The 22,700-nt window shown below is 39.7% G+C and overlaps 1 protein-coding gene across 1 annotated transcript in view; it reads left to right on the forward strand.

The window, feature by feature from the left end:
• Positions 1-22,700, forward strand: part of RAB27A (RAB27A, member RAS oncogene family) — a 74,090-nt gene extending 51,390 nt beyond the window's left edge. Inside the window, exons 3-6 of the mRNA XM_060005940.1 lie at positions 3,724-3,809; positions 5,826-5,929; positions 11,053-11,176; positions 20,368-22,700. Of these exons, the coding sequence (XP_059861923.1) occupies positions 3,724-3,809; positions 5,826-5,929; positions 11,053-11,176; positions 20,368-20,566 (513 nt within the window). The 3' untranslated portion in view covers positions 20,567-22,700. The remainder of the gene's footprint in view (positions 1-3,723; positions 3,810-5,825; positions 5,930-11,052; positions 11,177-20,367) is intronic.

The following is a 22,700-nucleotide window of genomic DNA, read 5'->3' on the forward strand; positions in this document are numbered from 1 at the left end:
CGGAGCACAGGCTCCGGACGTGCAGGCTCAGCGGCCATGGCTCATGGGCCCAGCCGCTCCACAGCATGTGGGATCTTCCTGGACCGGGGCACAAACCTGTGTCCCCTGCATCGGCAGGCAGACTCTCAACCACTGTGCCACCAGGGAAGCCCCTGTTTGATCCATTATTGAAAGTAGTATTGAAGTCTCTAAATATTATTGTCAAATTGTTCATTTCTCTTTTTATCCCTATGTATCCTTAATAAATCAGCCCTTTTATCATTATAAAATATCCTTCTTTGTCTCTAATAACTCTTTTTGTCTTCAAGTCTATTTTGTCTCATATTAGTATAGCCACTCCAGCTCTCTCTTTGTTATTGTTTGCATGGTATATATTTTTTTCATCCTTTTCCCTACACCTTTTTGAATTTAAAGTGTGTCTTTTGTAGATAGCATATAGTTGGATCATGTTTTTAAATCCATTCTACCAACCCCTGCCTTTCACTTGGAGTCTTTAATACATTTATATTCAATATAATTACTGATAAAGTAGGATTTATATCTGCCATTTTGCTACTTGTTTTCTGTGTATCTTATCTTTTTTCTGTTGTTTTGTTATTTCTTTGCAACTGTGTTACATAGATATTTTCTAGTATACTATTTAAATTCCCTTCTCATTTTTTACTATATATTTTTTGAATTATTTTCGTAATAGTTCCCCTAGGGATTACAGTTGTCATCTTAATTTTTAACAATCTAGTTTGGATTAATACCAATTTAATTTCAATGCCATACTCTGCTCTTATGTGGCTCCATTTCCTACCCCTTACTTTGCACTGTTATTGTCATACAAATTGCATCTTTATACACTGTGTGCCCATCAGCACAGGTTTATGATTATTAATTTATGCAGTTGTATTTTAATCAGATGGAAGGAAAGAGTTGCAAAAAACCATTTATACTGTCTTTCATATTGACCCACGTAGTTATCTTTACTGGTGCTCTTTATTTCTTTGTATGGATTCGAATTACTGGCTAGGGTCCTTTCATCTCAGCCTGAAGCTCTGTCTTTATTATTTCTTGCAGGGCAGTTCTGCTAGCAATGAATTTTCTGTTTTTGTTTATCTGAGGTTGTCTTAATTTCTCTTTTAATTTTAAAGAATAGCTTTGCTGGATATAGGATTCTTGGTTGACAGTCTTTTTTCTTTCAACACTTTTTGTCATCCTACTGCCTTTTGGCCTTCATTTTTTTTGATGATAAATCAGCTCTTAGTCTTATTGGGATCCCTTGCATGTGCTGAATCACTTTTCTCTTGCTGCTTTTAAAATTCTCTCTGTCTTTTGATTTTGACAGTTTGGTGGTGATATGTCTAGTCAGTATCAGCAAGCTTATCCTTCTTGGAGTTTACTGAGTTTCTTGAATGTGGAGATGAATGTTTTTCATCAGATTTGGAAAGTTTTTGGCTATTATTTCCTCAAATAATTTTTCTGCCTCTTTCTATCTCTCCTTTTTTTTATTTTTATTTTTTTACGGGATTGCTAGTATGCATATATTGGTATGTTTCATGGTGTTCCATAGGTCTCCAAGACTCTCTTCACTTTTTTTAAAAAAAATTAGTTAATTTGTTTTTGGCCGTGTTGGGTCTTTGTTGCTGTGCGTAGGCTTTCTTTAGTTGCGGCAAGCAGGGGCTACTCTTCGTTGCCGTGCGCAGGCTTCTCATCGCGGTGGCTTCTCTTGCTGCCGAGCACGGGCTCTAGATGCATGGGCTTCAGTAGCTGTGGCGCATGGGCTCAGCAGTGTGGCTCGTGGGCTTCAGAGTACAGGCTCAGCAGTTGTGGCATGCAGGCCCAGCTGCTCCACAGCATGTGAGATCCTCCTGGATCAGGGCTCGAACCCACATACCCTGCACTGGCAGGTGGATTCCCAACCACTGTGCCACCAGGGAATTCCCTCTCTTCACTTTTATTCATTCCTTTTTTTTTTCTTTTGTGAGTAGACTAGGTGATGTCAATTGAGCTATCTTTAGATTCAGTGATTATTTCTTCTGCCAGTTCAAATCTCCTCTTGAGCCCCTCTAGTGAATATTGCACTTCAGTTATAATTTTTAACTCCAGAATGTCTGTTTACTACTTTTTATAATATCTATCTCTTTATTGACATTCTCTATTCAGTGAGGCATTATTCTCATACTTTCCTTTGATTCCTTAGGCATGATTTCCTTTAGTTCTTTGAACATATTTATAATAGCTGATTTAAAGTCTTGTAAGTTCAACATCTGGGCTTCCTTAGGAATGGTTTCTTTTGGTTGCTTTATCTGTGTGTGTGTTCCTATTTCTTTGTGTGTCTTATAAATTTTGTTGAGAGCTGAACATTTAAATTGATAGAATGTAGCAACTCTGGAAATCAGATTCCTCCCCATTCCCAAGGGTTTCTTGTTTTTCCCGTTTATTTTTGTCGTCACTGTTTGTTTAGTGATGTTCTTGGGCTAATTCTGTGAAGTCTGTATTTCTTGTTACGTGCAGCTACTGAAGTCTCTGCTTAGTTAACTTAGTGGTCAGCTAATGAGTGGACAGAAAGTTTCTTAAATTCTTGAGCCAGTATATCTCTCAGCTTTCTCTGAGGGACTCTGTGTGTGTGTGCTGGGATGTTTGCTTAATGCTCCTGCAGGCAGTTTACAACTCTGCCTTAGCCTTCACTTCTGCTTGAGAAGAGTCTCAAGGTCAGCCAAAGGCGAGAGATTAGGGCATTTTTAGGTCTTTCCTGGACACATGTACAACCATGCACGTGAGCCTGGCCTAGTAGGTTCCAAGGAATATTGTGAAACTTTTCAAATCTCTCTGTGGACATCTCATATCTTATCTTTAAGATTTTGGGTTAGATTAGGTCCAACTGGTCTTGCTGCCTTTGGTAGCTGTGATGTTAAATAATTGCTGCTGATTGCTTTCAATAAATGGTCTAAGGATAGGGTTTTCTCATAGAGCAAGTTAAGTCAGATAAAATAAAGACAAGACTTGGGAATGGAGCTTTACAGGCAGATTTCAGACACTACTCTGGGGGTGAGACTTTTGGGGAACTCCAAACCTGTTCTGCCTCTCCTTCCTACAGTGGTTGCTGCACTGATGGTTTTCACAGCTACTGTAGTTGTGCATCTGTTGGTTTTCAAGGCTACAGTGGAGCTGGGGAGGGGGAATGGGAATAGGACAAGTTAAAAAGGCACAAAATTTACAATTTTTACTGATATTCAGCTGTTTTTCTTGAATAGGTGCTCCTTGGAATGTTGCAAGCTTTTGTTAATTTTAAGGGTTTGGAAAAAGTTGATTTTGACTGTTTTTGCCAGTGTTTTTATTGCTTTGATGGAGGAAGAGATTTTCAGAGGCCCTTCCTATAAAATTGTTTTAAGAGTACTTTTTAAACATAGGATGGGGAGAAGGTAATATTTCCTGAAACTAGCGACCTGAGGGGACTTTGAGGAAAGGTGAGCTGATTATTATTTTTTAATACAAATTATGTATTACTTGTATATTTTGTAATATATTTATAAAGATATATAATGTACATACATCATTTAATACAAATTATTGTGTTACCCAAAGACGATTATTTGGAATAAAATACAAATAAGATTGTATTCCAGATGGGATTTCCTTTAGAAGTTTAGATGATTAGGGGAGTTGTACTGAATAGGAAAGTGAGAAGAAGTTCTCTCAGAAGTTCTCTTTTTCTCTTTCATTTTTCCATTTTAGGTGTACAGAGCCAATGGACCAGATGGAGCCATTGGCAGAGGCCAGAGAATCCACCTGCAGTTATGGGACACAGCAGGGCAGGAGAGGTATGAGATCTTCACTTACGTGCTCCTTACTGGAGGAAAGGGGAAAAACAGCTGCGCTCTTCACGCAGTGACCTGAGCAGGAAAAGGCCAGCTGATTAGTTGATTTGCACCTGGATAAGACATGCTGCCAAATTAGCAGGAAATGTATCAGTCTGAGCTGATAATGGTGGCTTTATTTCATACAAGGTCAAAGGAAAAATGGATCCTTTTCAAAATGGACCCTTTTACTTATGGACTTTTTTCTTTTTCTCCCACCCTTTTTTTAGATCTGTATACTTTCCTCCATTTGCTTTTGCTGTTTACTCAACCACAAAGAAAGCTGTAGAGTTGTATGCGTTATTCTTACCTGATTGTTGAAACCTAGTAGAAAATCTCATTGGAATTAATTTATAGGGTCAGAGGTTGCATGACAAAAATGTCACATGAAATCTTCATTTGAAGTTACTTTTTAAAAATTGCAGTATAGTTGATTTACAGTGTTGTGTTAATTTCTGCTGTATGGTAAAGTGATTCAGTTATACAAATATATACATTCTCTTTTATGTTCTTTTCCATTATGGTTTATCTCAGGATATTGAATATATCCTGTGATATATATCTATATATATATATATTGAATATATCTCTGTGCTATATAACAGAACCTTGTTGTTTATAATAGTTTGCATCTGCTAATCCCAAACTCCCAATTCATCCCTCCCCCACCCCTCTCCCCCCTTGGCAACCACAAGTCTGTTTGAAGTTGCTTTTAGTTAGCTATAGCCATGTTAGCTCTCACAATTTCCTTGAAGGATTTTGTTTGTTTAACTTTTTATCATGGGAAACTCCGAGTATATGCAGAAGTAGAGAGGAGAGTACAGTGAACTCAGGTACTAATTCCCTGGTTTCAACAGCCATCAAGTTGTGGCCCATCGTACTTCACGTATATTCCTCACCTTTTCCCACCACCCCCACCGCCCAATTATTTTGAAGCAAATCCCAAATAGCAAATTATTTCATTCGTAACTATTTTGGTACGTATCTCTGAAAGATAAGTACTCTTTTTGTAAGAACATGGATTAGAAATAATTGAGAAAACTTAAAAGAGCGGATTAGATGACAGATTCGTACCAGTATTTTCTTCCCTGGAGCCTTCGCCTGTCAGTTGCAGGCTTTGCATAAAAGCAAAATAAGAGAAAACCTGCTACTAGAGGGGGAGAGAGAGGAGAGAGAGCAGGATAAATCCTTGGTGGAGAGAGTACCAAGAAAGGGGAGACTGAGGCGATACTATCCCCACCTTAAAGCCAAAGAAATGGTTCTCAGAGATAAGAGATTTCTTTAGAGACTGAACATTAAAAGGTCATGGAACACATTGTGATGTTCAATCAAGTCAAGCTTTCACAGGACAAAGAAGACAAACACAGCAAGCACCATTGCTTTGGGCCTATTTAACTCTTAATTGTACAGTAAATTCTTGGTTGAGACCAAGGAATCACGAGCTAGTTCTTGTCATCCCTGTCCAGCAGGCTGGGTTTTTAAATCACACGGCCTATTAACACATAAACTTTTATCAGTCAGATAAATAACTGTAATGTACATGTTTGGAACAGCATCATCTAACTTATTTAAAATTTTTTAAAAGTTTACACAGATGGTCTTTATTTTAAAAGAAAATTGCACGTTTAACTTTGGGTAATTGTTGGCATTTTCGAAAGTCTAGATTTGTTTTCACATATTCTTTCTTGCTCTAGATAACTACTTACTATATTTTGTATGCTATCCAGTATCATTGATTATGTACATAATTTTACACTGTTGAAATTATCTATTAATGTAATACAGTAAATCTTGCACAAATAAGATTTATGCATGTATAATGTGCATATATAATGTGAAGTTACTAGAAACAGCGGCATGTTATTAAACATCTAACTTGTTTTTGATGAACTGTTGTAAGAGGCTGAGGGCACTGCTGGTGGCTTTCTCTCTCAAGAGTGGGGCCATGGTTTAGGTGACCAATCTGCTTTATGTTCCCAGGTTCCGCAGCTTGACAACCGCATTCTTCAGAGATGCTATGGGGTTTCTTCTGCTTTTTGATCTGACAAATGAGCAAAGTTTCCTCAGTGTCAGAAACTGGATAAGTAAGTGTTAATAGTCTCCCTGCCTCTTGCTTCCCACTCCCTGCAGTAAAATCCCTTTTATATTCTACTTCTTTTGTAAGTTGTTCTGTAAGAGCTCCTAGTGCTGTTTAAGATGCTGTTTAAAGGAGCAAGGCTCTTAGTTTAGGGGTGAAGATAACTGAAATACTCTGCTTTCCCTAGTCATGCTCACTTTCATTTGTTGAGTGCATCCTGCACTCTAGATACAAGGAGTGCTTTCTATGTAATCTCTTCATCAGTCTTTTCCACAAAGGGGACTCTCATCTGCATTTTATAGATGAGGAAATAGAAGCCTAGAGAAGTGCTATCAGGTATTTTACCATCCCAGGGTTTAAAACGTATATTACATTGACCCTTTTGAAAGCTTAATGGACCCTACCCCTGGCTCCATGCCTCTTCTGTATTTTGAGGCCCTTTCTACTTTTAGGGCCAGAGCATTTACCAGGAGGATCCCGTCATAGAAACCTCTAGAACTGCATTGGCCAGAGTGGTCCCCAGCAAAATATATATGAACCTGCATTTTGGCTCTTTGGAGACAGCCTAATCTCTTACATGATTGGTTATAGTAGCCATTTAAAATACTGCTACTTGACCAAATGTATCATTTTCTTGCCTTGCAAATGTACATTTTCCTCTGTTGGTTGTATTAGTGTTACCTTAGAGAATCTATTGAGAGGGCTGTGATGTTAAATTCTTAACATCAAATCTTTAAAGTGAAAACACTTATTTCGAAACACCCACTACTTAAGAATTTGGAGTTTTTGTATTATGAAAGGGTAATGGGCTGTGGTTTTTATAGTAGAAAACCTTATTTTAAAAAATGAGGGACCTCCCTGGTGGTGCAGTGGTTAAGAATCCGCCTGCCAATGCAGGTGACACAGGTTCACGCCCTGGTCCAGGAAGATCCCACATGCCGCGGAGCACCTAAGCCCTTGCACCGCAACTACTGAGCCCACATGCCACACTACTGAAGCCCGTGAGCCTAGAGCCCATGTTCCACAACAAAAGAAGCCACCGCAAAGAGAAGCCTGTGCACCACAACGAAGAGTAGCCCCCGCTCGCCGCAACTAGAGAAAGCCCGCGCGCAGCAACGAAGACCAAGCACAGCCAAAAATAAATAATTTTTAAAAATAAAAAAAAGAGTTTTTAAATAAGTAATTTATTAGTGCCTTGTGGTTTTCAAAGCATTTTCACATAGTTTGTGTCTGATCCCCACGTGCCGCCTGTGAGCAGATGCAGGGAGGTGGTGTGTCCTAATTTTAGGATGAAGATGCTGAGCCTCACAGAGTAACAGACTTGTCCAATGACATGGAGCTTATGGCTTTTGATTCAGTGGCCTTTTTCCCCCCTTGATTCAGTGGCCCTTTATGTTCTTTCTCAACTAAGTTGATCACTAAGAGTTGAAGAGCTATTTAATACTTTAAATATAGGTTCCCCAATTTAGTCATGTTTACTGGGCTTCAGTTCGTTAAATGCCTGCCTGAGTCACACACCCTTACAATTGAAGGGTGGTGGCTATTTCTAATCTCTTATCCTCATTCCTTGCTCATCATTCTCGCCTCTGCATCATCGGAACAAATTCTGGGGCTTTCTTAAGTCAAGCACTTTAAAAGGATTGTTGTTAGAGATGGGCTCATAGAATCTTAGCATCGAAAGAGCATCAACCCACCTATTTTTCACTGGCAGAAACTGAAACCCTGGACAAGATAAATCTTGTCCATTTGGGCTTTATGGCTAGTTAGATGAAGAACAAAATCATGTGAAATTATGTGTATGTATGTATTATTTTATATTTTCCTTATAGTGTAAAAGAATTCTTTTTGCCCAGTTAGGTAAAGAAAACATGCATATTGGAGATTTCGCATCTTCAATGGAAAGTATTCTCCTCCCTCCAGCCCCGTTTTTAAAAAAATGGTATAAGGTTCAGTGTCAGAGGTGGTAATAGCAAATCTTAATTAGGAATAAAAATTTGTTAATTATCTATACATTTTATTTTTCCTCTTCCTGTTAGTATTTTGACTATTAGAGGGATCATTCATTTCTTCTTTTTTTTGGTCAAATTAAAAAAAAATATATATATATACACACTAATGGTGATAGAAGAACAGAGGCAAGTGTTGCATTGAACAGGTAGCTGAGTCCTGGGCACTGAAGGCCCAGGGGGAGGAAGCAAGTCTGCCCCCTCCCTTTGCTTCTCTAGAGCTGCATTGCAGTCCCTTCTCCCTTGACCCAAGATCTGTCCATGCCATCTTGGGCAAGGGGTAAGAGTCCCAAGGTGATCCCTGCTGAGTTTAGGAGACTGAATAGAGAGCTGTGTCCTCTGGGCCTGAATTTGAAATCTGAGAGCAATCAGATAGTTTTTATCACTCACCTGTCTTTCTGGAGCTTGTAGGAGGAGCCAGCCATGCCCACAGGCAGCGTGTTTTGTAGGGAAACTCTAAAGCAGCCTATATTTCTAAACTTTTCTTCTGTAGCCTCACATAAATGGGACAAGAGCCCAGCAGGTATATTTTTAACGTATTTTTGCCTTTATATTTTTATTCCTGTTATTCTCTCTGTCTTAAAAGCCCTCCTCACACCCACTCCCATTTCCTTAAAAAGTTGAGTTTCACTTTTTCTTTAAAATATAGCAAAATATGGCCTCCATGAAATTTTCTGTGATAACTTTGTTGGATTAAATTCTTTCTCTCCTCTTAACTCCTATTACCTTTTGTACTACTTACAGGGTCCGTATCACATACCACCTCTAGTTGTAGTTATTTATGTATGTGCTTTTTTCCTTGGTGAGATTTTTTTAAAAGGATTAATCAATTTACTTAAAAAATACTTTTTATTTGGCTGTGCCGGGTCTTAGTTGAGGCATGTAGGATCCTTAGTTGCAGCACGCGAACTCTTAGTTGCGGCATGTGGGATCTATTTTCCCTGACCAGGGATCGAACCCGGGCCCATTGCATTGGGAGCACAGAGTCTTTAGCCACTGGACCACCAGGGACGTCCGTAATTTACCTTTTTTTCTTTTGTGGCTGTGTTGGGTCCTCATTACTGCGCACGGGCTTTCTCTAGTTGCAGTGAGTGGGGGCTACTCTTCGTTGCAGTGCGCAAGCTTCTCATTGCGGTGGCTTCTCTTGTTGTGGAGCACAGGCTCTAGGCACACAGGCTTCAGTAGTTGCAGCACGTGGGCCTCAGTACATGGGCTTCAGTAGTTACAGTGCCTGGGCTCAGTAGTTGTGGCACGTGGGCTCAGTAGTTGTGGCTCATGGGCTGTAGAGTGCAGGCTCAGTAGTTGTGGCACACAGGCTTAGTTGCTTCACAGCATGTGGGATCTTACTGGACCAGGGATCGAACCCACGGTAAGTAATTCACAGATTTTGTAGAAAAGTTGGGAAAAAAGAAAAATTATCAGTTATCGTACTTCCCAGACTCCTCAAAGTAAATACTATTAAACATTACTACTGGTAATACACAGCAGCTCTAAATTCTTTATTATATTAACAATGATTGTCAAGTGCAAGCATGCATCTAGATCCCCCCAGAGGGCTTGTTAAAACACAGATTCCAGGCCTGAAACCCAGCCTTCCTGATTCAGTAGATCTGGGGTGGTACCTGAGAATTTGCATTTCTAACAAGTTCCCAGGTGATGGTTAGGCTGCTGGTCCATGGACCTTACCTGAAGAGTTGCTGAATTAACTCATTTAATCCTCACCTAAACCCTATGAAGTAAGTACCGTCATTATCACCATTTACAGATGGGGAAACTGAGGCACAGAGTGGCCACATAACTTCCTCAAGGCCACACAGCTAGTAAATGGCAGAGCCAGGATTCAACCTTAGACACCCTGAGTCCTGAGTTCATGCTCATAACCATGACACTGAATAGACATGGTGTTAACAGAGCACAGAGTCTCTCTGGAGACGACAAAGGTTTCACAGTAGAGGTAACTGAGAGGCAAGTCTTAAAGGAAGGGTTGGGATTCCCTGAAGGAAGGTTGTATTTGGGTATTCAAGGGTGTGGGGACAGCATGTGTAACAGCCTGGAGGAAAGAAAGGTCTCGGCTGTTGTTGGAAATGGTACACAGTTTGGTCTTGCCTGTATGGGTCTTGTTTCCCCTACCTGTCCCTTGAGGGCAAAGGTCAGTGCCCTGAATTCTACACCAAGTACAGGCCTCCCTTATTGCTCAGTAAATACTTGCCGATTTGACTTTCTCCTGATAAGATATAGCGAACATGACTTTATAATGAGGAACTAAAATGTCAACACTTTTCTGGTTAACCATGATAAAAAATAAATTAAGCCGCACATTTTTGAGGATGTCTTATTGTGCAAGTTTGGGTTGCTTTCATTTCATTGTGGAGTGTGATGAGGAAGAAATAAGGCTTTATTTTCCTTCTTTGGGAGATTAAGCTCTTTAGCTTAGTTGAATTTCCCTTGATTTAACTGCTATTAAAAATTATTGCCTATTTACAGGTTTTCAGGTGAAAAGAAATAGCAGCTATGGAGTAAGAATTGTAGTCTCCTGCTTCTTGGTTCTGGTGACAGAATCATTTACTACTTATTCTGGGTTTTCTGTCTTCATTTGATCCTATATTTTGTTTGTTTTAGGTAAATTGATTCTGCCTTAGGATAATAGGAAAATGTGAATAACATTTCAGATGGAAATAGGTTAGTTTATAGAAAGACAATTTGTTTTAAAATGTCATTGCTATGGAGAGAAAATATATGACAAACAGAGCTTTAAGATTAGCCATAAGCACTAGTAAATCCTCCAAGTTTTTTTTTTTCAAACGGCCTTCATAAGAAAGACAGCTATGTTGTATGTGTATGCATGTGTGTGTGTGTGTGTGTACATAACTTTTGGAGAGAGAACAAATTCTCCCATTCCTCTCCGATACAAATAAGCTGGGGTATGTGCATAAGGGTAGGATTAGTTTTACATCTCTGCCCCATCCATTTAGTTTTATAGCTTAGGGTCTTGGTGCTTTGAAAGAATTATATCAGTTCCTTATATCTGTGTATCCATTTACAGTTTCAAAGCACTTTTGCATGTATTCTCCACTGATCATAGACTTACATTACTTACCTATAATAAATTTTCTTATATTAATAGGCCAGCTACAAATGCATGCATATTGTGAAAACCCAGATATAGTATTATGTGGAAATAAGAGTGATCTGGAAGACCAAAGAGTAGTAAAAGAGGAAGAAGCCAGAGGACTTGCAGAGAAGTATGGGTGAGTATTTTTGTGGAGGAATCTACAGGGCAAGTTTCCAATGCAAACATTTGCATATGAACGGATAACAAAAAGGGCAAAAGCAAAAAATTGAAACACTCAGATGTAGCCCTTGGGGGGAGGTGTCAAATACCTACTTTGCATATTAATATTATATGATATGGGAACCATAGCAACAGCAGTGGGCGAGGGCCCTCATTCAGTGCTTCAGTACCGTTTTTCTCAGTCTCTTGGTGTTTGAAGAAAGACAGCTTTGAGGTCAAATGCCCTAACTATGTAAGGCCTCCTTTCCAAGATGCAGGTAAGAGACACCCAGGGTAAGGAAATTCTCTATATTCAGTGAGGAAATTTCAAAGCCAGTTCCTATGCTGCTGTAGAGAGCTCCCGCAGACAAGAAGGCCTTATTGGCTTTGGAATACCTGTGCTGGGAGAGGACTGTGAAGATCCCCTTTGGTTTAAGCTGTGTTTTTGTGCTGGAGAATCAACTAAATACTGTCTTCCTCCTTTAGCTCAGGGAATAGGTTCGTAGTAGCAGCAGCATTAACTGGACATGAGAGAAGGGGTCAGCCGCTGCTAATTAAGGTGTCTGGGGCACGTCTACAAAACAATTCGTGCTTTACTTTCTTTCTGCCTCTAATATAATGAGAATGCAAATGTGTATGTATTAATTACCCTTAATATAAGTGGGAGGCAGCAAGTAGGGTAGAGAAGGAAGGGGAGAGAGAGAGAGAGAGAGAGGGAGAGAGAGATATGGTGTGGGGTGTCAGTAGGCTGTGTGTAGGGGCGTTACCACGCTGGCGACCTCTGTTAGGCAGGCCCGAGGAGGCCCTTTCCCTTTTCTTTGTGTGACCCCTGCTTTGTTCTTCCTTGGGCTGATTGAGTTCGGAAAACACTCAACAATGGGGTTCAAACCGGGGGTGGGGGGGAGTGGAAGGCCCGGTGGGAAGGAGCCAGAGTTTGGAGAGCTTTGAACACCAGGTAAGAAGAGTGGACTTGATCTCCCGGGACACAGGAAGTTGTCGAAAGCCTTCAAACGTGGAGGGCTGTTATGAGTACTTTCCCAGGTCAGTCTGGGGATGACGAGTGGGGTGAAGTGGAGAGCTGTCGGGCAGCCTTTGTAAAGTGTTGCTTTGTGTCTGACTCTGGAGCCCACAGGGCAGGCAGTCAGAGGGAAAGATGGATTTGAAGTGGCGGAGAGCCAGAACCAGCTGGGACCCGTAATCATGGACTGAAACTTGTATCAGTTCTTATGGCTTCTGACCTGGATGGTGTGGGTGTCCTACAGAAGCCAAGACCCTTTGCCACAGAGCTAAACACACACACCTGGCCCAGGAGTTGGAGAAGCTGAAGGAGGATCTAGGGGAAGGTGGAAAGGGGGCAGGTCTGGTCACTGGTCTGTGCCAACGAGATGAGCTAGTGGAGAAGCGTCGATGTATGAGCAGAATGGCTGCTTCTTCACTTCTGCCCTCTGCATCCCCCCCGCTGCATCTCTCTGTGGTCCACCCTGACTGGGAAGGGAATTCTGGGAAGTGTTGTGCAATCTAGCCAAGCTGACAGATTGCAAAGCCACCACAGGTAGGGAGTGGGGGCCGGGCACTGGTATCTTTTAAAAGCTCTCCATGTGATTTTTGTGAGCAGAGGTTGAGAACCTCTGACGGAGGAGATTCTGAAATGGAGGCTGACAGAGCCCTGCAGGCGATTCTGATCACCTGATATGTCCCCTCCTCTCATGAGAGGCACTTTGTGTAAAGTAGTGGAAGGAAAGAGGGAGGGATCAAATATCATGGAGGATTCTGTAGTGTTGAAGCTGGGCGCTGTGTTGCAAGGGGGTGAGGAGGAAGTAAGTGATGAAGCAACGGAAACTGTGGACCATGCTTTTGAGAAGTGTGTTTGCAAAGACCAAAAAAAAAAAAAAAAAAATAGGGCAGCTAGGGGAGTTAGCTGGATCAAAGAAGCACATTGTCAAGCTTTGTGGGGGAGTCTGGATTGATTTCTTATCCCTCTGGCCTTCTTCAGCCCTTTGCTTGTTTCCTCTGGGCAGGTTCTTAGGATCCCATCTCCTGCCTGGTATGAAAGAGCCTGGCATTGCTTTCTGACTATATGGGGGCTCTGGGGATAACAGGGATTGTCTTCCCTCTGTGCCCAGGTTGGAAGATCTGGGGAGTATTTCATAAGAGGGACTCAATGTAAAGTTTCTGAGCTGAGTTAAAATAAGGAGAGGAGAGATTAGCAGATAAGATAATTGAAATTATTGAAGAATGGAAAGGGGTGGAAACGGACATCCCTCAGGATTTAGGAAGCATAAAATAGAGTTCTGTAGGCTGTTTGGCAGAGGAAGGTGTAAAGGGGAAATTTGGTTCACATGCGCTTCACAAATTTGAACATATAAGTTTAATGATTATTTTCACAGAAATCTTTTTTTCACTTTTAATAATCGTAATATTTTCATTGGTTGCACATGCACTAGAGGACTATGTTGGTTAGTCCATCTATGTGCTAACACTCAGAAAACAGTAGTTTACGGCATATCTTCATATCTTTTGTATGTTGTCTGATAAATTTGCATTTTTTGTTACTATCATATTGCCTTCTCTCCTCAGTTCATAAAAATGGGTCATTGGTTCACAGGTGGTTCTCTGAAATATACATGCATTTGGAGAGTGAAAGACTATGTCTCAGAAAAACTTTGCAAACCTAATAAAAACATGTTACAGTGCAAATATGGAACATAAATCTGTGTCTGCTGGGACAAGTAAATCTGAGAATGAGGGCTTCATGCAGCAGCCCAAAATAGAAAGGGTGAATTGGATGCATGATGATGAATATTCAAAAAATTAGTTTTAGTAGACTAAGAATCCCTTCACCCCTAGTTACCTTTTTTTTTTTTTTTTTTTTTTTTTTGCTATAAAACGTGGTTAAATTGTAATGTGAAGCTCTTAGGTCACTTCCTAACACAACAAAGCGATGTGCCCCGTAAAGCAGTCGAGTTTTTTAGAACAACTACAAAATAATGCTTTCTAGTATGTAATATTGAATAATACTGTCAATGAAATCGGAGAAGAGAGCAAAACAGAGGGTTATTCAAATTTGTACTTCTGCCAGTCAAAACTATTATAGTTCACACTGTTGCTGAAATACTTTTAAAAATAGCTACAAAGTCAGTGACAAATATATTAAAAGAGAAAGCAGAATGCAACATTGACAACATTCGTCTTTTAGATGATACCGTTGAATCTCAGACTTTAGTGTGCTCCAGCTTCACCTGAACGCTGTCCCACTGAGTTTCTCATTTAGTACGTCTGGGATGAAGCCCCACATTTTACATTTCTAGCTGATTCCTAGGTGCTGCTGCTGTTAGTGATTGAGGATAACACTTTGAGACCCACCTGTGTAGATGTCAAGTTACTATGAGCTGTGCATGCTGGCAGATATTTTCCTTGACAGCAGAGCTGGACAAGATCATTATGCACAGAATATGAAGCAGGTGTGTACTTGTGCCATGCTTGGAGAAGGGAAATGTGCTCAATGACTTAACATCGGAAAATCCATGCTAAATCCAGGAGGATTTTTTCTCTTGCACAGTTAATGATATCAGCTTTGATACAGACTGGGCAGGGACACTGGGATTGGTACCAAAGGAGCACCAGCCACAACTGGGTGGGAAAGGACTTTATTGTGAGTGAAAATGGTTGCATCTAAGCATCCTTCTACCCTCTTTATTCACAGAAGATAGTTGGTGGTCAATATAAGCCTTTTGTTTTTGATTCAGGGTCGAGGGAAATAGAGAACATTATGAATATGATGAAAGTATGATAATTGAAAGTATGTATTTCACATGTGCTGTGCAAAGAAAGAGTCAGCAAATTTTTAAAAAATGAGATATAATTGATATATAACATTGTATTCATTTTAGGTATACAACTTAATGATTTGATTTATGTATATATTGTGATATGATCACCACAGTAAGTTTAGTTAACATCCATCACCACATGTAGTTACAATTTTATTTTCCTTTTTTTTTTTTTTCTGGCCACACCTGGTAGCCTGTGGGACCTTAGTTCCCAGACCAGGGGTGGAACCCATGCCCCCTGTAGTGGAAGTGCAGAGTCTTAACCACAGGACCACCAGGAAAGTCCCATGTAGTTACAGTTTTTTTTTTTCTTGTGATGAGAGCTTTTAAGATCTATTCTTAGGGGCAGCAAATATAAGACAACTTTGTTCCCCCACTGGAGACTGCTGGCTAGTGATGAGAAGGGTGCTCAAGAGTTTCTTGAATGAAAGATGTGTTAAAAACATTGATTTACAACATTAGTAATACGAGTACAGACCATTTCTGGGATTTCAAGTGGCTTAGCTCAGCATACTGCTGTCAGTGTCTTATCTAGTCTGAACTAGATGAAATGTATGAATAGCTTGATCTCTAATAGTTTTTTATTCTTTGAAAATTTGTGGACATCCGACCCTTATTCAAGAAATAAATTAATGCCGTATCATTGGGCACATTTTAAAACCACACACATAAGCTGCAACTAAACAGATAAGGCTGATTTCCAGAGCCCCAAAGACTCAGTAGAGGACCTGAATTTCATTTGGGCACAGTCTCCCAGGCTGAAACAGTTTATACCCTCACTGTTTCCTGTAAATGCTTGTTCATTTACCAGCCAACAGGCCATGAGGAGCAGTGAGACTTGCTTCTTACCTTAGTGAAAAATATCTTCATAATTTCTGGACCCACACGTGAGCCAAATATCTAGAACCATTGGACAGAATCACCAAATACACTTGCTTTCATTCCTGGGATCTAAGCTCTTCTAGTGTTGTAGAAATAAGTCATGGAAAAGAAAACATCTAAAAATGTGGGTCCTAACCTATGACATGAGCTGGATATAGGTGTCTCGGTGAAAAGCTGTAAATGATAATGCCCACCCTAATTTTCGTTTTGCGCATTATTTTTTAATTTAGAAATTTGTGATTTATCAAGTTATTAAAAGCACATCAAAATTTGTATTCTGCATGTGTTCCAAAAGGTCATTAAGCGCTCGTTTACAGATTGATATCAATTAGCTGCACATGATTTTTTCAAATGTTTGGCGGTACTGCTCCCTAGTCATGCTGCTCTAGCACCACCATGTGGCGAGAAGGAACAACACACCTGTCTCCATGCTTAAAAGGGGGACAATTGATCCTCTTGAATTTAAGCTAAGATTACTAAATTTTTGCCTAGAAAGTTTTAGGAAAAGCAGAATATTATTTTTAGAGAAGAAGAGAACCCCATTAGATGAACACTGATTGAGCACTTGCGGATGCTAGGCTTGTGTTAAGCCCTTTACGTATATTATCTTATTGCCTCCTTATCAAGACCCCATGAAACACTGTTAACACCTCTTTACAGACGCGGAGAACTGTTCAGATAAAGTAGCCCGAATGCCTTCTAAAAGTGAGCATCAGGAAGATATGGACATAAAAATATGACTGACTCCATCCACTAGACTTCCTATGCCCTTAGGACAAGCTGAGCAAGTCCAATTTTCAAATGTGAGCACAAGGCACATTTCTGTGTCTGGGGCATCATTTTATGCTGGAACAGAAGTCTTAATTCAGGGTCTTTGATGTGCATCTCATCTAGTTTGCTTTTTGTCTGGCAGCTCAAAGAACTGAGAGTAGAGAGGAGTGATCTCTAGCACTCATTTATTCCTATAGAAACAAAAACCGTGTTGCCCCAATTGCTCAGAAGACTCTGAATAATTAGTCAAAAGATTTTAAGGCTGTTAACCTGACTCCTGGTCACATCACCTGAAGATTCACAAATGGCCAGTAAATATATTTTTAGTTTGTTACTAGAATTTGAATTATAACTCTAAACTATATCTCATTAATACTGTACCTATTTTAATATGAGTGACTTAAAAATGTACACCTTCACTCATATACCCTGAAATTATACCAATTAAATATTTGCTGAAGTTAGTAAATAGAGAATAGCTCATAGTTCTGCTAGAGGCACCAGTCATTTATACTTCAGTATTGATCAGTAAAGTAAGATCCATTTTCTCTCAGCATTTAGTGATGATCACTTGGGGGCAGTAAGGAACCTCTTATGGTTTGACAGGGACTGGAGGGAGACAAATGCTTTGAAGCATGAAACATTTTGGCTAGGACAGATCTGAGTGAACCATCTCTGACGTAGGGAAGCATGGTTCAGTTTACCAGAATTTAGGGCAGGATTGTATATCAGCTACATTGTGGATTAAATCAATGCTTATGGGCTAGTCTGGAAATTTAATGTTTATAATCTTGCTGAGGTCTCTTGGAGCTATGATTTTCCATGATTCAGTGACATTGTTTCTATGTGTCCTAAGATTTAAACAACAAAATTAAAAACAAACTTTTGTAACCTAACCCATTACTGCGTTGGAAATAAGGAATGTTTGTCAATGACACATTTGTCAAAAATTACGCATTTCTAAGTGCTTGAAATGTTAACTCATTTAATCCTTAATAGGAAGATACTGATATTATCTAGTTTTATGGACAAGGCAACTGAGGCACAGATGTTAATAGCTTGCCAGGGCTACACAGTCGGTAAGGAGTCGTACTAGGATTTGAATCCCGGCAGGCAGGCTCCAGAGGTTATGGCTCTTAACTATTCTCCAAACTGTCTGTAACTTCCATGCATAGGTTTTATTATTTTTGTTTTTGTTTTGTTTTTTTGTGTTTTTTTTGCGGTATGCGGGCCTCTCACTGTTGTGGCCCCTCCCGTTGCGGAGCACAGGCTCCGGATGCGCAGGCTCAGCGGCCTTGGCTCACGGGCCCAGCCGCTCCGCGGCATGTGGGACATTCCCGGACCGGGGCACGAACCCGTGTCCCCTGCATCGGCAGGCGGACTCTCAACCACTGCGCCACCAGGGAAGCCCGGTTTTATTATTTTTTAAAAAGTATTTTCAACTGTTCTTTCTCATTTATGCCTTAAAAATTATTGTGAGATAATTACCAGGAGCTGAGATGGAAGAAACTATGGAAAATAGAAATAGCTTAATGGAGATCCTGTTGGGGAATTCATTGAGGCTGAGGACTCTATAGCTGGAAGGATATTCTTAATTGACTTTGAGGAAATTTTAAAAGTAAGATGTACACTATTATGACTAGTATTTACAAGAAAGTTTACTGCTCAACTACTTTTTTATTTTTGTATTTCCAATTTCAGCCCATTATTCTCTGAGGGAGAGATGAGTTTTTCAGTTGCTTTTCCATTAAACAATAGCTTTCTGAATGGTGATAGAATGATCAAGCCTTCTCCTTAAGTATAAGAAATGTTCTGCAGATATTAAATGATTCTTCATGGATATAATTGAGAAAGAGCACGATGGAGAAAACCTAAGTATTTAAATTTTGAGACTTCTTAATCTAAAATGCAGCTCATGTAAAAATGGCAGCATTACAAAGTGTCCCCAGGACTTAGCTCAATCACATAGGTACTTGATAAATAAGTATTTATTCAGTCCCCACAAAGAATGTCTTCTTCAAACTTGGTAAAGAAATACTGCATGTGACCAGGGGGATGGGAAAGATGTATTACCTTCATTTTGTGGCTAAGGCACCAGATGAAGAGGTAGGGAAAAAAGACTGACAGTAACCAAAGAGATATCCAGGCAAGAGGTTTAAAAACTACTGAGATGATGTAATTTGCCCAGTGGACCCTTCTCTGATTAAGATATTTTAGAGTCAGCATATGAAGGGCTATGAACATGGTCATGGTAGAATCAGTGGAGCAACCATGTCCTTCAGAACTCACAGATAGGTAGATAAATCCTCAAATGAAGTGATGGTTCCTCAACCGGTTTTTAAGAGCTATACTCAAACAGGAGAGGATTGTAGAGTCCAGTTGCAAGGCCTGTTACCTCCCATAGGAAGCGAGCAGATAATAAGGCAACATCTTGAGGAAATCATAATGGACAAATAGCCTTCCATCCCTACACATGTGCCCCTAATGTGCTTCTTGGTGACACAGGAAGCAGAACAGTTGTGAAAAGATCTGTAGAAGTAGTAAGAAGGTTAAAACAAATCTGTAAACGCTCTCCTGTGGAAGCTGCTGCTAGCCAGGAAATGAAAGAATAACCAAAGTTGTAATGAGAGTCATTGATGTAGTGTTAACATGCTATGAGAAGACAAGAAAACAAAGACATTCTTCAGGAAAAGTATTGTAATAGAGTTGGATGTTAAAGTCTCTATAAATGTAAGGAGTATTTTACTGAATTCAATTGCAGGGCTCCCAGAGGTGCTAAAACAACTTTCTTTCGTAGATTTTACATCTAAGAGCATTTTTGGTCAGATTCCTTACTAAGTGGTGGGAATGAAATCAACAGTTTGAAGAAAATACAATTTTATCACTATTTTCATGACTTTATTAAGAAGGAGGAAGAACTTGGCAGGTGATTGATTAATCCCCTTGCAAAGACTGACTCTAAGTATGAAAGGTGACCACCATGACAAGACTGACGTCTTAAGAATATGTGAAAAGTAGCCTTACAGTTTTGAAATGATGCTTTGTGAGTTACTAAAAAATTACACCTAACCTCGGGTCCTGGGATAACAAAACAAACATGCTTAAGATCGATAATACCTGAGGAACTCTGAAGTGCTGTGGAATTCAGAATGTCTTCAAGTGTGTGGTCCAGGAATACAGCCTGGAGCTGACAAGTGGCAAAGCCTTTGACAAATACAGCCAGGGACCTCTGAAGTCTCTCTTATATCAGCTTTTTTTTTACCCCCCCGTATGTATCAAGTGAAACAGAGTTTTCTGTTTTGGAAATCCTCATGCAAGTATGCATATTTGGAACCAGTGGAGCCTATAGTTTAAGTTGGTTACACTAGAATCAAACAGCTGTGGATTCAAATCCTGGCTTCGCTACTTTCTAGCATAATGAAATTGGGCACGTTGCTTTATCTTTCTGAGCTGCAGTTTAATCATCTGTTAAATGGGAGTAAACACTTCCAGAAGTTTTACGTCTGTTAGGAATTCAGTGTCAATCATTTTATTTTTCACTTTTTAATGTGGCCTGTGTGGCAAAATGCTTTTGTTGTCTTGTATATTTGTATTCTTCCGATTTTTTAAGTTGAATTATCAAGAGCAAAAAGGTCACTGTCCTTTCCCTCCACATGTTGTTACCCGAGTTCTCACTGTCTTCCAGAATCCCCTACTTTGAAACTAGCGCTGCCAATGGGACAAACATAAACCAAGCGATTGAGATGCTCCTGGACCTGATAATGAAGCGAATGGAACGGTGTGTGGACAAGTCCTGGATTCCCGAAGGCGTGGTGCGATCCAACGGTCACACCTCTGCAGATCAGTTGAATGAAGAAAAGGAAAAGGGGTCATGTGGCTGTTGAAGAGTCCAGCGAGCTACACAGTAGTTCAGGTGGCCCATGTCTGTGACCTTCTCTACGGTGATACACACACGGCACAGGGAGAAATTAACGGGCATTGTGTACAAACTGCTTCTCACCATCCCAGTTAGACCTATCAGTAGAGCATCCAGTTTTAAAATTACTTTGCTGCAGCTTTGTAAATATTTCTTTAAGATTCAGCCTGAGAGTTAGGAGAAATATTTCACATAGCCCAAAGTGCCTTATAAAACCTTAGCCCATGGCAGTAGATCATTTAAGTAGTCAGGATTTTGTAGCCACAGAACAGTGCATTTATTATGTAGAATGACTGAAGATACTGTCACCTGCCTTACCATAGATAGGCCTGGAGTCTCACATTCAAGATCTTAGACGTAATATCAGTGTTTAATCCAAATTTGAAGACCCTTACTTGCACCCAAGGGACCTTCTAAAATGCCATCTAAACCATTTGAATGTTAAATAAGAATATACACAAATGATGCTTCAGTGTCTTTGAGTATTAATTTATGTAAGCATTCTGTTTAAAATGAAATAGGGCAAATTATTGCCCATATCTACAGACCTTGGATAAACTGGATCAAGAAATTGTATGCTCATTGTGACTGTTGCTGGTGGGAAAGGGCTTGGGGGTGAGCCCTGGGGGGGCTTAATGTTGTATAAGCAGCTGAAGGGGGACTTCTGGCTCCCTGCTAGATTCCCGTTGCTCTGAAGGGTTGATTGAAGGGCCAGGGAGCTAGATTTTTATGGCTTTCGTTCACTGTGATCTGTGCATTTATACGTGGCCTATGTGCTGACCCCATCTGAACATAGCTGGTGCTTATGCCGAAGTTAGTTGTGATAAGTAAACATTTAGCTTCTTTTTCTTCATATGTATAATGTTGGTCTGGCATCCTCAGGCTGCAGTTTCAATTAGCTTGTGAACGACTCATCTTGTTTTCACCCTCAGTCTCTATATTGTTGATCTTTGCAACTTGTTTTGTTTTTACATTGGTGGCATTGAAGGAATTATCTTATAATTACATAAAATATCCGTTTACTATTTGGTGGAAGATGGATGGTTGTGTTTAAGCAGTTACATTTGTACTCTAGCTCAGCATAAGAAAAATGGAGTGTTCTGTAGCCTGTAGTTTTCCTTCAGATCATGGGCATTTACTGTACTTGTTGGGTCTTTCCAAGGTCATGTACTCTTCCACATTGCCAAAGTGTCTTTTTAGCAAATTAAAGGCGGTTTCAAAATATGCTTCATGGCAGTTGCTTACAAAAATCAAAGGGGAAAATTCTTATTTATTAAAGTAGTTTAAGTAAAGTAGATTAAAATTTCCAAAGAGCTTAATGGCTATTTAGGAAGAAACACCCACCACTCATTATAATTTAAATAAAGAATAAAAATGAATGTATTTTGTGGTGGCAAATGTTTGGCATAACAGTAATTAGAAAAATACAGCTATGATGGAAAGTAATTACCTTTATGATGATTTTCAAACGATTTTTTGTTGAGCATCTGTCCTGGTTTTTTTTTTTTGCCATTGCCCTCCCACCATCCCCTTAAGAAACTTAGCTGTGTTTACTAAGATCTTATATATTTCTATCCATGAAATGAGGACCTTTTTAAATACTAAGGATTCATTGAGTCCTATGCATTTGAATTGTGTACCTGGTGAGAAAAAGATCCAGACATTTCAAGGGCAGGGTCATCCTCACAGGCAGTGCCTTCTAAAGTTGCCACAAGGCTTGAGTGGAGTAAATGATAATTTTATAGCTACATATCAGGGAACATTTTATATGATTCATTTGTACAGTTAAAAGGAAGACAATATCAGTATGTTCCAACCTATTTAGGAACCAACTGAGAAGTTAGCTACAGATTCCATCGGCCTTAAACATAATACACAATTAAACATATACATGATATTGGCACATGCAAGAGCCATCTTTAATTATTGAAGTAAATAACCTGTATTCTCTTTGGAAAGCATTTGTTTCAATTTATATTGAAGTACCAATATAAATTTTTGTGTGTGTCAATGTATTTTCCTATTGACAGGCTTCTGTAAAAGTGAAGTGTATCTTCAGTGAACTGTGTGCCAATTAAGCTTATAATAAAAAAGTGGTTTAA

This window comes from Delphinus delphis, chromosome 2, assembly GCF_949987515.2.
Source record: "Delphinus delphis chromosome 2, mDelDel1.2, whole genome shotgun sequence".
Lineage (NCBI taxonomy): Eukaryota > Metazoa > Chordata > Mammalia > Artiodactyla > Delphinidae > Delphinus > Delphinus delphis.